We start from the raw sequence: 17,836 nt of genomic DNA on the forward strand, positions 1-17,836 counted from the left end.
GGCGGCTGTCAGCGAGTTAGGAAAATGGACGCTCGTTAATTCAGCATCCATTTCCCTAACCTGACTGCTGGCACACTTTTTTTTTTTAATACTTCTTGGTTCCTCTGACTTAATATCACCACAATATTAAGTCAGAGGATAAGGACCCTAGGCTTTACTCCCTGCTGCACTGCAGTCTATCCCCTTCAGCCCGAGAGCCCTCATTGACGCTGCCCTGGCTGAAATGTAAACACGTACCTGGGCCTATATTGCCACAACATTAAGTCAGAGGATAGGGACACTAGGCTTTACTCCCTGCTGCACTGCGGTCTATCCCCATCAGCCCGAGAGCCCTCAGTGACGCTGCCGTGGCTGAAATGTAAACGCGTACCTGGGCCTATATTGCCACAATATTAAGTCAGAGGATGCACAGAAAAGCAGTATTTTCTGCTTTTCTGTACACTTTTTCTGGCTGCTCAGAAATTAACGCCAGCTCTGGGCAAGTGTTAATTTCTGGGTGTAAAAATATGCGAGTCGGGTGCACATTTTCTTTTTGGATCTGCATTTGCACGTGATGAGCGATATTAGTTTTGCAGGGGGTTGGACGCGCTAATCCCCTTATGGAATAAGGGGTTGTGGACGTGCGTCCAACCACGGGTTAAACAGTGTACTCGGGTGAGCGCACTGTATTGTATCGGCCCAATAGTTAATGAAATGCCCGACTCCCAATCTATTTAATCCTTAAGAGGCGCAAACGTTTTCTGTCCCGAAACCATCCTTAAACTAACTCACTGAAAGACTATTGGCATTCTAAATTAAATCAGTCTCCTCCAGAAACTTTAAAAATACATTCCCCTTTAAGTCACAATTTAACTGAACTATTATTTTCTGGTTATTCTCTTGCTATTTCAATTAAGTCTTTGAAGGACACGACTTGTAGGCAAGCTTAGTAAAATGTTGATAAGGCATATATCTCATCCTAACTATAAATTCTGTATGCGGCACATGATGTTAGATATTATTTATCTGTCTATATACACAGACAACTTCTCTCCCTAACTACAAACCCCAGGGTGCTGGGTGTTATCAGATACTTCATGCAAACCCTAACTGCTAAATTTACTAGTCAGATTTTTTTTTTTTTAGAAAAAGGTGCAGTTTGTTATTGCTGGGGAGCCCATTCATTAGCATGCAGCCGTATCTCTTCTGATATAATGCACTCTCTCTACGAGCAAATTCAGATTATCTGCTTTACTGCTCCTGTTTGCCAACGTCCATTCCACCTGCTGCCACAATTCACTACTAATACCTGCACATCTTTGCTCAAATATTAAACAAATTAGTACAAACTATGTTTGTAAAACTTACCTATTTACATGGATCTCCAGCATTTTCTTTCAAAAGAGGACAATCTTACACGTATCCCGCCCCTCCCCCCTCCAGCTTTTGTGCGTGTTTGCGCACATGCACACGCCACACTCGTGTTCACCGTTCCTGCGGTCCACCTGATCTCTGGGTCAGCAAGGTTCCCTCGGCACCGCTGCCTAGCAGGATTTGGTCAGCATGTAGCATCCCTGCTGCATCTCTCTCTCTGGCCTGTGTCCGTCTGCCTCTCTGGTCCCTTGCTGCTCGGCATCTGACTGAATCGCTGTACGGACCCTGGTCTGCACCTCTATCAGGTCCCAGGTCGTCCTGTGCCTCCTCCCCTTCTGAGCACCCTCTGCCCTGAGACTCCGACTTTATCTGCTTCCTCTTTATTTCATCACAGACTTTACCACTCCACTGATTTTACTTGCAAGCACTGAGACTGTAACTTCAGGTGATAACGGAAAACCCCCACACTCTGTCCAGTCTTACACTGTGCTGCTCCAGTTCCACACATCTGTGCGCCACATTCAATAATCCCATTCTTACAGATCCTGTTTCTGAATGAGGAGGATTACTTTATGCCTGATATCCAGCTGCTGTGCACCAAGCTACAGTTCTGTTTCCCTTATTCTGGACCAGGTTAGCTCATTGGTGCCTCGGATCTCCTCGCTGGTACTAGACTGGGAGCCCCACACTCCTCACAAGCAATGCTCGAGTGGACCTTATACTAAAGGGAACAGCCAGGATTCCCAATCCTCTGTCTGCCTACCCCCTGACCCGGACCTTTTATTACCTCTTCTCTCTCTCCCACCTGGACCTGGTATGCTAATTACCCTGGACTGTGTCCCACCTCCCACTGTCCCTCACCACAGGACTCCCAATGGCTAAAAGATGGGACCCCTGTTTCAAATAAAACTAGAGAGGCCAAGAGCAGCAGCTGTGCTATATGTCCTTGGCTATCTAGAGCCAGCAGTGGCTACCTAAGCATTACAGGGTGTACGTGTGTCACAAGCATGCAGAGAGCCTGAACTTCCTCTCATTGCTGGCAATTAGTGTTCAGTGACTTCAGCAGCTGCACAGATTGCTGCTTTCATTTCAGCCTAAGCCAGCACCGGGCAGTAAGAAGCAAAGTGGCCTCCGTAATAGGATTCAGACCTTTACAGGCAACTTACAAACAGAATAAAGTAACAACTATTGTGAATTGCTGACTGACCCGTCATCTGGTTACTTCGATACAGAGCACGCGTGTGAATCTTGGCCACCAGAAAGCTCGACTCCTAGCACAAATCAGACTATGCAGAAAAATAGCAAACGATTGCAGTTTGTGTTGTTTAAACTCATAAGGAGACAAATGCCAGGTTATTAGCACGTTTTTCTACTGTTAAGCTGCAGAGAAACAAGAAGAAAGTTTGGGGGTGGGGGAAACGCCGCCTTTCCTTGTGGTGTTGGCACGGGATTTGGAAACAGAACATCTCTGGGCAGGTAGGCAGGGGCTTGTCACATTATCCATGCAACAGGCAAGCAGAGTAAAGAACTCCGAAAGATAGTCCTAGAGGCAGAAAACTCTGCAGCTGCTTCCCTGTCTGTCTGTCTGTCCTCATGCTAATGCAGCATCAGCTGCACAGCCGAACCGTGCCCTGCAGATAAGCAGCATCGATCACAAGGCGCACAAACTCACCGCCTGCGCCGGGCTCAGGGTCAGGCAGACCGTCAGCAGAAGCAGCCAGGTCCTGCAACAGCCGGAGAAAAGGAAAGGTTAGCCCGAGCTCTGCTCAGCACGGAGCATGCAAAGCGCCTCCGGCCCCCCAGAAAAGGCAAAGGACTCACCCCCTCGCCATTCTCCGTGCCCTCCAGCCGCTCCCAGGGGTCTCCGCTCATTGAACGCCGGAGCGACCAATGCAAGATGTGAGTGGAGGGGAGGGAAAGGTACGGGCAGCCCCAAGCAAGGGGGGGAGAGAGCAGGAAAGTACCTGGGGAGGGGAGCCCCGCTCCGAGAGACGTCCTGGAGCTGCTCCAAGTCCTGCCCAGCGCGCGGCTGCGGAAAGGGCGGGGCCCGCGCGGCTGTCAATCACCGCCCCCTCCGCCGAAAGAGGGCCCGCGCGGGCAGAGCAGGGACTTGCACTCACTTTAAAGGGGACCTGCCCTTATTCTAAGGCTCGCCATTCACTCCTCTCGGAAATGCAGGCAAAGACAAGTCCCAGCCTCGGGCCCCGCAGGTTATTTTAAGCTGCCCGCAGTGCAATTCCGCTGAGGGGCAACTGCAGTGTGCATCCCTGAAAGCTGTAGTTTTTCTAACCCTAAATAAGTGGGACCCTTTCCTTTATCAGTAATTTAGGGGTTAAAAGAGGCTCGGGGGCAGAGCAAGGATGAACGCCGCAGCTTTTCGTGGTCATTTTGCCTAACAGTAAAAGTTGGGCTTCAGGTGAAAGCAAAACGTAAAGACTGGCAAAGTGCACAGGTTCTTCTATTATTATTATTATTAATAATTTCCCGTGTCTAGCAGGAAGGAGACATAGTTTAAGTTGCTTTGGCAGCATGAAGTTAGGGCCGGGCAGAGCTAGCGAGGGAACGCGCTTGTGTATTCAGCCCAAGGCGCCTAATTGCTTCTGAAAGGAACAAATATTGGTCTCCAGTGTCCGGAGAGAAGGGGGGACGACAGTGATCCGTCTCAAGGAGCAGGGAAAGTTTGCAGAGAAGCCACATTTAGCGCCCCCCCCCCCCTGAGGGGGGGGGGGGGGGGGGGAGAGGCTGGGCGTCCCTCCCCTCCCCTCCCCTCCGCCGGCCCCCTCCCAGCACTACAGGTTGCTTTGGCACGCGCGCGCGGAAGGATACCGCCAAAGTAGTCCGCGGGATAAGTTCGCAGGTCCCTGCAGCGGGGGGAAAGTTCTGGGGCGCGCGCAGCTTGCAGGATCGCGGGCTCCCAGGGGCTGCTCTGCAAGGGGCGTTTGCCCGAGACGATGCCAGGATCTGCCCCCCGCCTGGGCTGCTGCTGCTGCTGAATGGGACCGGAGCCCGCCCGGAGGATGAAGCCTCTCGCCTGCCGCTGCCTGCCCGGCGTCGCCGCCGCCTGCTCCCTGGGCGCGCTCCTGCTCCTGCTGCGGCTGCAGGGCGCGCAGGCTGCCGTGAGTACCGGGAGCTCGGGATGGGGGGATTTTAGCTGGGAACGGCTCCGTTCTGCTCTCGGAAACTCTTGACTTGCTTGTTAGTTCCTACTTTGTATTTATAAACCTTGTAACTCAAAACCCGAGTGCTTCCAGCATTAGGGAACTTGAACGTGTTTAAAAATAGGGCGTTAGAGCTGCAACGTGTGCGGTATAGTTTTAGGAGGAAGGACTATTTATGGTGCATTTGTTAATGAGACAGTGCCTTATAAAAGACTTCTTGTTGCATTGTTTTTTGGAGTTATTTTTTAATTTAAGTGCTTCATGTGAGACTTAGACGTATTCATGTCCTCCCCCTACATTGAAAATGCATTTAACACATCCTGCGTATCTATTTGATCATTGGGGGGGGGGGGCTGGTGAGGACTGCACGAAAACTTTGCTGAGACGGACATGTTCAGCCTCCTGGAATCTTTATCTTTATTTATTTATGGTCATTTCATCCTTTTCCAGTGGTGGAACCGACCTGGAGAGGCTTTGGGGATGGGTGTCTGTCTGTCTGTGTGTCTGCTCCATCCAGGGATGCTGCGGCACAGAGGCAGGAGCAGTCTCTTAAATCAGTTTGGGTGGATAATCTGACTGCCTCTCTGCCCCCGAATCCTTGGCCATTTTTAAAGGGGGACCTTTGTCAGGGATGGGTCCTGGGATGGACGTGAAACGCTTTCACCATCATGATTTGTATAGTGCATATCAGATGTAGGCAGCGCTATAAAGGGACAGTCCCTGCTCCTCGGAGCTTACAATATTCAAGGCAGATGGACAAGACTGGGAAGGAAACACAAACAGGATGCTCTGAGCTAGGGCAGCAAGGTCGTGATGAAGAAGAATTAAACTGTTTCAGGTTGGTTTTTTTTAGGATTTCCTGTAATTTCTTTCTGTTGTGCCTTAAAAACAGCAAATCCTAGTTGCTGGTGCTAAAACCCTGAGCTGTCACAGAGGGTTTGCTGATTCGGAGGTGCTGTGTGTTGGAAAGGTGATAGGCAGCAGCCTGGCAGGGTTGGTTTAGAGAGATGGCAGCTTAAGGTGCTCCTGGTAAGAGGGGAGGCCAGACCTCACCCACAGATGTGCAAAGTGCTCCAGGGGAACCACTGCCACGGTGGTAAGGGGGCTTCACTGTTCCCAGTGAGATTAGTTTGCAAGACCAGCAAAAGGGGCATTTTAATTCGGGCCACGTTTTGATTGGCTGAGACAGATGGAAAAGTTTTACAAGATACAAAAACTACAGAAAGAAGGGGCAGGTGTAATAATAATAAATGTTTTATTTTAGAATCTGATTCCCTTCCTTTGAGGAGGAGGAGACGGGGACAGGGGTTTTTATCCTGCTTCCTGAAGGGAGGACTTATGACATCGCCGTGCCTGTGTCCCGCCTACACTCACACACGCATCCCACGCCAGGAACCTTTGCTTTTGGTGTCTCACCTACCCCACGTTTTCAGGGCACATCCGGGGGTGGGGGGGTCTCTCACAGGGATACTGCTTTTTGGAGGGGGATCCGCTTGTGCTCACAGCTGTGTGTGGACCTGCGTGGGTCCGAGAAAGTTGGCTCCATTATATTTGTGCTTTGAGCTCCTTTGGGTTCTCTCACTATTACTTAATTTGGGGTTTTCTATAGCGCAGATCACAACTCCTTACACTTTCAGAATGCAGTCTGTCTGTCTGTCTGTCTTCTATGTGCAGGGCTGCCATGGGGGGGGTGCGGTGCCATCTTTTTTTGAATCGGTCTGCGAGCCCAAATGGGAAGGGGAAGGACCTCGAAGGATTCATTGTCCAGTGACCTGTCGGAGGGGCCCAGACGCAGCTTAGCATTAGGCCTTCTGTCTTTATTTTTATTTTTTTTACACTTTTTGGTGTACATTAAATGACACTAATAGATGTGTTTTCCCTCTAAAATTATATAAAAATAAAACAGATTGAGGACTCTTAGGCATTCCCCTCCCATCCATCTGAAGTGTGAGAAGGGACGTCCTAGTGCTTGGAACACGCGACTGATCCAGAAGCACTGGATTACGGGTACAAAACCCGTCTCTGCCACTGACCGGGGGTGAGCTTGGGCAAGTCTTCCTGGGCCTCTGAGACGCAGCTGAATGAGCACAAAGCATTTTATCTAAAGGCTCTGAAAGAAAGATGGTGGAGTGCAGAGTGAATGGCCCACAATTTATATTTATAACTAGTGTCGGTTTATTAATTATCTACATGTTACACGTGATCAGACTAAAGACATGAAAAAGTAAATCGTGCAGTACACACAGACATAACACATTAAGCTTAAAGTACATCTCCATTAAAAAAAAAACAAAACAAAACCCAAATCTAGAGGAAAATTGGTTTAATAACATTTTCTCCAATGAACAGCAACAGTGGCTCAGTCACCTGTAAAACAATGCATTTGATTTGTTGACTGCAAAAGTCAGCTTAAGATTTATGTATTTATTTGTTTAAAAACTTTTCTATACCGTCAAGTTTTATACCATCACAAGGGTTTACAGCAAGGCACATAAATTAATGTTGGTAAATGTACAGGGTCATACATTCTAAACAAGTACCAGTGATGGTATGTAACTTAACGAGGGTATAGAAAAGTTTTTAAACAAACAAATAAATCTTAAGCTGACTTTTGCAGTCAACAAATCAAATGCATTGTTTTACAGGTGACTGAGCCTCTGATGCTGTTCATTGGAGAAAATGTTATTAAACCAATTTTCCTCTAGATTTGGGTTTTGTTTTGTTTTTTTTAACTGAGATGTACTTTAAGCTTAATGTGTTATGTCTGTGTGTACTGCACGATTTACTTTTTCATGTCTTTATAGTCTGATCACGTGTAACATGTAGATAATTAATAAACCGACACTAGTTATAAATGCATTGTGGGCCATTCACTCTGCACTCCACCATCTTTCTTTCAGAGCCTTTAGATTCCCAAAAGTGTAAATAGAGGAAATGGGATAAACCAGGGGTTAAGGCATATATATATATATATATATATATATATATATATATATATATATATATATATATATATATATATATATATATATAATTTTTTGCACCAATTTCAGCAGGCATTAGGAGAAGTCCGTAAAAATATATTCAGGGAAACCCTCATAGCACTGTCTGCATTTGTCCCACTCTCTGACCATAAGAAGCACCATACTGGCTCAGACCAGCATCCTGTCTTTCACGATGGCTATTCTGGGTCATTTGCAAGGACTCATGGGATCCTAATGGGGGAATCCACTCTCTATTTGCAGTAAAAAGTTGTTTTTCCTCAAGCCCATCTGGCTAACAGTTGTTAATACTAATTTGAATGGGTTCATATGGTCCATTCTTGATTTCTGTTAGCGCTCTTATCGCTTTTTTTTGTTTTTTTAACATGCGTTTATCACTGCAAAGCACCTATTGTCGGCCACAGGAGCCAACTTTTTAAAAAGGACACTGAGCAGTAAATTCAACACAAATGACCTTTCCCTGGACGCAGTGAAAGAGTTTGCTTAATATTAGGAGTGCCCAAGTACCTGCTGCATCCACAGAGCTGGTCTGTCCGTCTGTCTGTCTGTCCGTTCATGTGCATGTGGGCAGCAGTGCAACCATTGTGCTGATCTGATTGAAGACAGGTATGGTGTTTGTCTACTGAATGTTGGGGGCTGCAGGGCATCCCAACTTTGGTTTAGAAGGGTTCAATTTTGGGACTGTCTGAACCTTAGAAATGCCCCTAGATTCTGCAGTTTTCAACTTCTTTATTTCCATGGAGGTAAATGAATTGACTTGCACAGGAGAACCATTGCAGTATTTATATGTTTATACTCTACCAATCATTCTCCCTCCATGGCCAACTCAAATGTTCGACCAACTGCTTAATAATCATAGACCACTCGTTACATGATTGATCCCAATCACTAATATGTTAAATTTCATTTTATAATGATGTTTTTCTTAATGTCATAGGTTATTTAATCTAAGTTAATACTTTATCCCAGTTCCTCGCTCCTCCTTGTTCTCTGTAAGACAAACATGTTAAGTCTGTTCTATGTTATATGTAAACCAAAGTGATTAGTAACATTGTTACCAGAACCTCAGTATATAAAAACGTTAAATATCTACAAGACTTCACATTGCATCAGATTGTTACTTTTATTCAGACTCTGGGTTCTGCATAATTAATCTTCAGTCCACCAAAAAGAAATTCCTTTTAATTCAAATTAAATATTCAGAACTGTTCCCTGGCAGTATAATGCAAATATACTAAAATTACCATAACAATTGATCTCAATCCTTTGATTATTGAATAAGAAGATTATATTGTTTCCTCCTCTATACCTATTTCGAGTGCCCACATTAGTTACGCATATGATCCACAGTGTGGACGATTTGTGGCACAAGCGTACAAAACGCAGCATAGTGCACCTGTTAATGCAATACAAACTTGTATAAAAATGCACACAGATCTGCATGACTAGATTGGCATTTTTTGTTATTAGTTTTGCACATTTGTAAACTAGATCCAGCAGAGATTGTATGAAAATTATCCAAGCTTGGAGAAGTATTTAAAACAATAACGGATGTGTTGAATGCTTTTATAGGCTGCCGGGATGTGAGGCCACTGGAATAACTTGGGCTGCCCTGTGACCTCCGTAGTAGTCTACCTGGAAAACCCCACCATCTGGGTGGGACATTTCCTTTTGGAATTTTGTAGTGTTGGCCATGGAAAAGCTCCTGGGTTTGGGCAGGAGAATGGGGGATGCTAATGCAAACCTCATGTTTGTTAGCCAATAGCGGGACACCTTAAAACCCATGCTGGCTGCTGCTGGTATAAGACAGCTAGAGGCCTATGCCTTAGGCCACGAGCATGAGACACTTGCGATGTGCTGTGATACATTTTAGAGACTTGTCAAAAGAGTTTTTTACACTGAAGGCCAAAATATAAACTGGCGTAGATGTGTGTATTTTATAAAACCCCCACTCCTCCATAGTTATACATTTTACTCCTGTCAACAGAATTTTTAAAAGCATTTTAATATTTATTTAGAATTATTTACAGTTCACCTATTTCAAAGTTTTATTCTCTTTGATGTTACTACAAATAAGTTGTGATGCGCTTTAAATTGTAAATAAGAGCAAAGTGCCTAATTTTAAACTGGTTTTGAAAAGGTAAAGGAATGATCTGTCTTAAATGACTAAATGGTTCTTATTGTTCCTATTAAAAACATCTATTACTCTTTATTTTAGAATTATGAAGTTGGGTCAAAACAGGCTTCTCTCCATTGCTTATAGCTGTAAGTGAAGCTATTTTTGGATTTAATAATGAATTTGATTCCATTAGATACTGAGGTACGCAGTACTGCCGCTGTGCGAGGAGCGTGAACATGCAAACACGGGTATCTTCTTTGTGCCCTGACAGGTAACTAGGGCAGAGGAGGGAAACCTGAAACACAAAACCTAATGAATCCTGGGGGAAAGGCATGCGCTGCATCAAAGAACGTCGCCTTGCCCTTTCCTGAGAAAAAGCAGCAGCAGAGGGACAGAGCTGCTACTTCAGAGCAACGACTCTGCTGAATCTGGGACTGAGTGTCCAAGGAGCTTGGCATCCTCACAGATGGTTGCAGCGGTGGGATGCTTGGAGCCCAGCGACAGAGAGACTCAGTCTGCTGCTTTTATGCATGTCTTTCTGTGAGAGTACTAAGCGTAGGGCGAGACAGTCGGGGTGAAGCCAGGGGAGGATTATTTTTTTACTTTCCTGCTCTTTTTCTTCTGTTTTTCAGTACAAGACCAGGGAGAATTCCTGGCGTAAGTGAGTTGAAAACTCTGCAGTAGGCCCCTGTTCTTTTCTCTTGTGCAAGAAAAAAGAAACTTTAAAGGAACCAGGACCAGCTTTACAGCATGGAGAGACTTTCACAAGTGTTTAGTGGAGGAGCAGCAATAGCTCCAAAAAGTGGTGCAAGGCCAGTAGTCATTTAAAAATTGAAATCTCTTGGCGCAACCCAGGGACCCACTCAAACGGATCCACAGCTGTCTTGTGGGTTCCACTTTTTCTCAGCCAGATGTGGGGCTCCCCATGAGCCTATAGAGCTCATTGGGATGTCAGGGAAGGGGGGGGGGGGGGGGAGAGCGTATGGCGTGTCGGGAGGGGGGAGCGTGTGAGCCAGTGGTCCCAGCAGACGTTGATGTTAGAGAGATTGGGCTTGCAGCAGGATGTCCTCACCCAAATGACTCGGGCAGTGAAAGCTGCCAGCAACTTTGGTAAAACCAGAGACCAGGGAGGGCGAACACATTTCTAACAGACTTTAAGCGGCTGCCCTGAGGCGTCTTGGCCCACTTATGTGGCAAACTTTGTTAACTGGGGAGAGGCAAATGACTTACCGGATAGCTCACGGGGATAAAAATCTATCCTTGTGTAAGAGGGAGCCCGGAAATGATTAAATAAATACCCGGGGGAAAGCCTGAGGTCCAGAGCCGTGGAGGAGAGGGAGCCGCGAGTGAGCGGTGCAAAGCTGCAGAGGAGGAGGCCGGGTCTGCGGGGGAGAGAGAGAAGGGAGCGACTCAGTGCTGCTGAGCCCAGGCCCTCCTGTTGCCTACTAACTCCCTCCTTGACCCGTCCTGCCTCGGAGTCACGTCGGGGGCCTTGGGGAAGCCTCGGACACGCTGACCGGCCCTCGCCGTGGCCGCTGCCTGATCCCTCTGCCGGTCGGGACCGTGATCGGGGCTGTGCCCGATCCTTATCGCCATGGTCTGTTTTTTTTAAAATGTGGGCAAACGGTGTTGGGGCCTTGGGGAAGGCTGTGCCCGCGAAATATTAAACCAAATTTAAAAGAAATAAAGGTGATGGCCAGGTTAGGAGATTCTGGCCACCTGACCAACCCCCCCATCTTTTGTAAAATCGGTGTCAGCCTGGGAGGGAACCTTTATCTGTTGCGGGGCTAAAGACCCCTTAAAACAATCAAAAAGTGGGGAGTTTTGATGAGGAGACCCTGAGGAGCACTTCCCAGAGCTTGCTGAGGAGCTGAAAATGAGGAATTTTTAAAGAATAATTACAGGTGTCCTCCTTGGGCTAAGGGATGAATTTTGGAACCAGTAGTGACCTGTTTTGTGTTTAGCAGAATATTCTGTCTGCCTTTCTGAATTAAAAAGACTGAAAAAAAAAATAACAAATGGTAGCGTCCATCTCACCCCCCCAAATTTGTGGACCAGCCAGGGCTCCCATGACCACCTTGGAGATTCCGAAGCTCTGTGCGGGGGAGACGTGGAAATGGCTTCGCTAGCGGCTCAGCACAGCAACATTAGAATGGGTTGAAGCCCGGGTACAATTTAAGACGTCAGGCATTGCTGTAATAAAAACACAACACTAGAAAAAGGTCAGAACTTCTATACAGGTGACCCAAGCACTTAGGCTAAGCAATGCTGGTTTAGGGAACGCCTTGCCAACACTAGAAAAAAAAAAAGAAGCCGATAGGATCAGTGCACAGTGATCTGGTGATGCCGGAAGGCAAAAAAACAACTTAGAGAGCAGAGGCTGAACTGGACAGTCTCAGAGCTCCACTCATAGGCCTCAAAAAATGACAAAATACTTTTGACAAGGGAGAAATAACAGTGAAATACGGTAGTAGGAGTGAGAGAGTGATAAGAGTGAATGATTTTAGAGAACTGTTTCCTGAAGAGGTAAGGTTAAGGGTAGATGAGTTAATGATCATTCTGAAGCAGCTTAATTAAGTCAGAGGAGGACTGAAAAGTTGTATGTTTGAAAGTGGAAATAACTTGGTCAGATAACAAGCTTAGGGGTGGATTTATCAAAATGCGGTAAGTACTGCATGCGATAGCAAAAGGGGCGTGTTTTATGCTAATATAGCATGTATCGCAATTTGCACTAATTACCTGTGCGAAGAGCTAAGTTAGTGCAAATTGCGTAACTCTGGCACGCCGTAGCTCACGGACGACCGCCCCTCCCACCCTTGACCACGCGACAACAGAGTAGGTAAACCAGGATAACTTTTATTAAGTGGAAGAAACGGCCACAGCCAAAATTAACATTATAACATTATTACTTTATATTGCAGCAGCTTAAACGCAATTGGCATTAGCTAAATGCCACGCCCTCACCGGTACCTTCCTTGTTCTTCCCACCCCAATGCTTTTTTGGAGACGGCAGCCCTCCATCCTTCCGCTCCGTGAAGGTGGTACACCATTGGCACCCCGCTCCGTGAATGCCAATCCCGCCTTCCGCTCCGTGAAGGGGAACACCCGCCACTGGCATCCCGCTCCGTGAACGCCTCCGTGGCTACTGCCGCTCCGTGCAGTATTCTGCCGCCTCCTCCCACCCCTGGCCTTGCGGGCCGCGGTTATTGCTTATGCCAGGCCTTCATTGGGCCACCCCCAGACCGGCCATTATCTCGGTCTCCGCCATGCTGGCCTTGCGGGCCGCGGTTATTGCTTATGCCAGGCCTTCATTGGGCCACCCCCAGACCGGCCATTATCTCGGTCTCCGCCATGCTGGCCTTGCGGGCCGCGGTTATTGCTTATGCCAGGCCTTCATTGGGCCACCCCCAGACCGGCCATTATCTCGGTCTCCGCCATGCTGGCCTTGCGGGCCGCGGTTATTGCTTATGCCGGGCCTTCATTGGGCCACCCCCAGACCGGCCATTATCTCGGTCTCCGCCATGCTGGCCTTGCGGGCCGCGGTTATTGCTTATGCCAGGCCTTCATTGGGCCACCCCCAGACTGGCCATTATCTCGGTCTCCGCCATGCTGGCCTTGCGGGCCGCGGTTATTGCTTATGCCAGGCCTTCATTGGGCCACCCCCAGACCGGCCATTATCTCGGTCTCCGCCATGCTTAGTTATATCCATGCCCCCGCTTTCCCCCTATGCAAAGTCCTTGGTGCTGTGCTCCTCCCCTTCCCCCTCCCCCAACACCAAAAACTTCCCCTCTATGCAGCTATACATCCTCTTATGTTCCGGTGAGGGCACCCGCCAAAGTAGGAAACAGTAAAACCTTATTTGTTTCCTACCCCCACTAATTAACTAAAGCTGCTGTGGCCGTTTGCAGAGCGAGGATGAAGATATCTACCCCAACGTCTGATAAGTGAACCCCATCTGGCCTATACATGCCTGAACATGAGAGCGAAATATCATCATGCTTGATGACATATCCCCCTATAGCTCTCAACCACGTCCCCACTTCTTTATTTAATTTGCGCCTGCTTTTTTCGATGGCTTTATGTGACCTTGCGTCCCTCCATACCAATCGGGGGATAATGTGGGACCACACCCATACCACAGCTGGCCATAAAGCCTTAATTGCAGTCAAGTCCTTCTTGATGGTGATTATTAAGTCAATTGTTTTTGACTGCGACCAAATCGTTACCACCCAAATGACAGATGATAATATCCGGCTGAGGTAGTTGCCTGGCGTATTGGAGGATGCAAGGCATTAGTTGGACCCACCTCATCCCTCGGTTGCCGAGCCAGAATATGCTGGCCTTGCTACGAGGTATGCCCATCTGCTCGCTGGAGGTCTTTTTCTTGGTTCTAATGTGCGCCCAATAAATGTACGAGTGCCCCCTGATCCATATCACTTTCGCGCTCCCGGCTGCCGAGTCTATGATAGACAAATTAAAACGGTTATGTGTAACAGGACGGTAAATATATGCTTATTATGTTTCCCAGTGAAACTGTTCATTGGGCTGTCTGGTTATTGGGCCGTATGTATGTTTTGAATTTCCCGGATTTCCACCGCCCTAGCGCCTTAATTTGATCTTCGCTTAAACGGCTGCTGCTTGCGAAGGATGCTGCGCCTATTCGGAATGAATGTGTGTGATACTCTCCCGCGTCTTCCCCTATCTTTCCCAAGCCTTTGCGTAGTATACTGATAAACTGGTAACGCGATAGCGCGTTGCCCTCTTTGTGTTTTAGAAAGGGCCCCCCCCCCCCAGTGGGCGTACCTTGAGGTATTCTGTTGTAGCCCTTACGGGGCATATCTCCACCGTATGAGCAGGGTATAATGTAATCCAGCGACCTACTGCCCGTTGATCAGTTTTTGCTCGCCTGAGAAAGATCTGTACTGTCTCCTGAACCAGCCTTATGTTTTCTATCAGGAGACCCCCATCCGATGCCCTGGTGGTCACCTTTGCCCTCGGGATAAGCACGCTGTTTCTAAATGCACCAAAGAACATTAGTGAAAAAGCCACGGTCCATAGCTTTACCTCATAATTGTCCCAAACTAGGCTGGGGAGCTCCTTTACCAGTGCTTGTAGCAGCATCGGTGTGATAGGCTTTCTGGCGTCCCTTCTAACTGGTTCTTGTCTCCGCCAACCCTCTAATATCTTTTTTATGAGAAAGGAGTTGCTAATGGTGCCTATACCCCATAGTTTTTAGACGAAAACAATAGCCGCTACGTGTTGCCCTGCCTGTGCTCTTGATACCCCAGAGTTCTTGAGGTAGAGCAAGAACTCTGTTACATTTCTCTCTGTCATTGTCCCCTGAACTTGCATGTTTGTTGTTTTGGCAAAATTTTTGGAACAAGCTCCAGCCGCGTGCATATGCTCTCCCCGTACTCTCTGCCAGAGCCGATCTCAATATGGAGGTGATTCTGGGCACCCTAATTCCCAAATCCGCGGAGGGATGCGATAAGGTTGCTGTTCTGCTTCCGGGGCCAGGAATCTGAAACGAGACCACTGACAACGAGACAATGCCTCAGCGATGCAGTTAACTTCCCCCGGAACGTACTTAGCCTTAAAGACCAGGTTAATGCGCAGGCAGAGCAGTACTAAATGTCGCAATAGCCTAATGGCCCTGGGGGAGTGAGCAGTGAGAGAATTTATCGCCTGTACAACCGCCATGTTGTCTGACCAAAAAACCACTCTTCTATTGTGGAAACATGCTTTCCACATGTGTATTGCTGCCACAATGGGGAACAATTCGAGAAAAGTGATGTCTCTGAGTAAGCCCATGGTTTCCCACTGTACTGGCCATCGTTCCGCGCACCATTTCCCAGCCAGATAAGCCCCAAATCCAGCGCTCCCCACTGCGTCGGTGTAGAGCTGCAGCTCCCTATTGGTCGTGATTGGGTCCCTCCAAACTGTCCGCCCATTATATTCCCCCAGGAATGTCTTCCATACTATGAGGTCCTCCCTGAGCTCCTTGGTGATTCTAATGAAGTGATGGCTCTTGCGAATACCTGCTGTGGCTTGGGACAATCTTCTAATGAAGGGGCAACCCATGGGCATGATCTTGCAAGCGAAATTGAGGTGACCAATGAGTGACTGCATTTGTTTTAGCGTGATTTTGCGTGATTGTTCGGTAGTAGATATGTTGGCACGTAACGCTTCTAGTTTTGCGGGCGGTAGGCGTGTGACCATTTGCATAGTATCAATTTCGATACCGAGAAATGACAGTTTTTGTGACGGTCCTTCTGATTTGTGCTTAGCTAGCGGAATACCCAATTTGTCAGCTTTCCGGGTGAATGCTTCGAGGGCTTGCGCACAGGCCTGTGTGTCCCTCTGGCCGGTAAACAGAAAATCATCCAAATAGTGTATGATTTTTCCTTTCCCGATGTCCTGCTCTACAGCCCATTGCACAAATGTGCTAAACTTCTCAAAGTAGGCGCAAGATATAGAGCAGCCCATCGGGAGGCATTTATCGAAGTAATATTTACCTCGGAATTGAAACCCCAACAGATGTAAACAGCTTGGATGTATTGGAAGCAAGCGGAAGGCTGATTCGATGTCGGCTTTTGCCAACCATGCCCCTTGCCCCCAATGCCTCACCATGTCTAATGCCTGGTCGAATGAGGCGTAGGCGACCGAGCACGCTTCGGGGTCCAAGTAGTCATTCACTGAACCCCCTCTGGGGAAGGATAAATGGTGAATCATTCGGAATTCCCCTGGCTCTTTTTTGGGAACCACCCCAAGAGGGGAAATCCTAAATTGAGGTAGAGGTTTGTCCTTGAATGGGCCTTCCACCCTACCCATGTCGCTTTCTCTTTTTAATCTTTAGTGCAATGACTTCTTCATTATTCCTCGCGGATAACAAATTCTTAGCCTCTGTGGCGGTTTCTGGCCCCATGAAAGGTATGTGAAAACCTTGGGAAAACCCTTCATATAGCCATCTGGCTTCCTTGGGCTGATACCCTTTAAACAGACCTGCAAGCTCTGTATATTAATAGGGGTTGGTGCTCTAATGAATTTATTGGTGCTCTGTGTGGGGGATGGTTCCTCCCCTTGTGCATTTTGTTTGAGGGTGGCCTGCACCGCATCCCATGCAGGCGTGTCTGAATTAGCAGGCAGCAGCGAATCTGCCAAAACCAGAGTTGAACAGCCTACAGATGGGAGTCCCCCCGCCCCTAAATCTAGTGGCTTGACCCCACCTTTGCCCTTGACGAAAGGGCTGACCTTGCCGAAATGGAAATCTTCCCAGAAAAGGGTGTTGGCGAGGAGTTAACCATGTACTCGGCTGGTATGCATTACCAGCGAAGCCAGGGACCACCTCCTGCACCGGTCGGTAAGGTGTGATTTTTGAGAGCCAGAGGTCAATATCCTTGCGATCCCAGTCTAATCCTGGGTTCACAGCCATATTCCTTCTGAATTGCTCATCATACTCCAACCAAGCCGTACCGCCATACGTGCGATAAGCACCACAAATGACGTCCTGGTAAGCGATTAAGGAGCAACACTTTTCAGGAAATTTTTGACCTATGATGGATTACAGAATTCTGAATCCTGCTGACCAATTAGCTAGCGTCTTAGCGATGAAGGGTTTCTCCCTAGCTGAGAGTTTGCACGCTTTGTGGCATTTGGGATCGGAACCCTCCCCTTCTTTCCTGAGCAGCTCGAATATATCTACATATTCGCTGCGCCATATTTTCGCTTTTAACGCCTCTGACACATGCGCGGTTAGTGAGCCCACTGTACATGTGTATTGTGCAGCGTTATTGCTATTCATGGCTGAGCTACCAGTGGTATTGTGCCCAGGGGTCCCTAGCTGCCCCACCGTTGTTCCAACAGCTGTAGCTGGGGTTGGTGTCACAGGTAAAGTATCCCCCATGTGTCATCCTGACCGCCCTGTTTCCTGTGCTGGGCTAGTGTTAGCATTACCCTGCCCATGCCAGTTATCGAAAATAGCTTTCATAGCAGCGAAAATGTCAGTAGGAGCGCCTTGTGGCCCCAGCCACACTTCGCTGCCATTCCTTGGTGGTGGGTAGCTGGGCTGTGTTGGGGGTACCTGCGCATTAGCCTGGCCCCGGTTTAAATCAGGGTACTCACAGTTCTGTCCTTCTTGCGGTTGCCCGTGTTGTCCATTAGCTGTCTGTTGACGTGCTGGTGGCTGGGTGTTGCCAGCTGAACTG

At 47.8% G+C, this 17,836-nt stretch overlaps 1 protein-coding gene and 1 long non-coding RNA gene across 6 annotated transcripts in view; one reads left to right on the forward strand and one right to left on the reverse strand.

Moving 5' to 3' along the window:
• LOC115094499 overlaps nt 1-4,033 on the reverse strand; it is a 224,520-nt gene extending 220,487 nt beyond the window's left edge. Inside the window, exons 1-2 of the long non-coding RNA XR_003857570.1 lie at nt 3,175-4,033; nt 3,026-3,077 (exon numbers count right to left, since the gene is read on the reverse strand). This is a non-coding gene — a long non-coding RNA (uncharacterized LOC115094499). The remainder of the gene's footprint in view (nt 1-3,025; nt 3,078-3,174) is intronic.
• Nucleotides 4,034-4,086: 53 nt separating this feature from the next.
• COL4A5 (collagen type IV alpha 5 chain) overlaps nt 4,087-17,836 on the forward strand; it is a 346,840-nt gene continuing 333,090 nt past the window's right edge. For 2 of the 5 annotated variants that reach the window (XM_029607611.1, XM_029607615.1), the window contains exon 1: nt 4,089-4,469. In XM_029607611.1, the coding sequence (XP_029463471.1) occupies nt 4,347-4,469 (123 nt within the window). In that variant the 5' untranslated portion in view covers nt 4,089-4,346. Of the gene's footprint in view, nt 4,470-17,836 lie in introns of all 5 variants that reach the window. The other 3 variants (XM_029607613.1, XM_029607612.1, XM_029607614.1) reach the window with 3 other exon arrangements.

This window comes from Rhinatrema bivittatum, chromosome 6 (genome assembly GCF_901001135.1).
Source record: "Rhinatrema bivittatum chromosome 6, aRhiBiv1.1, whole genome shotgun sequence".
NCBI lineage: Eukaryota > Metazoa > Chordata > Amphibia > Gymnophiona > Rhinatrematidae > Rhinatrema > Rhinatrema bivittatum.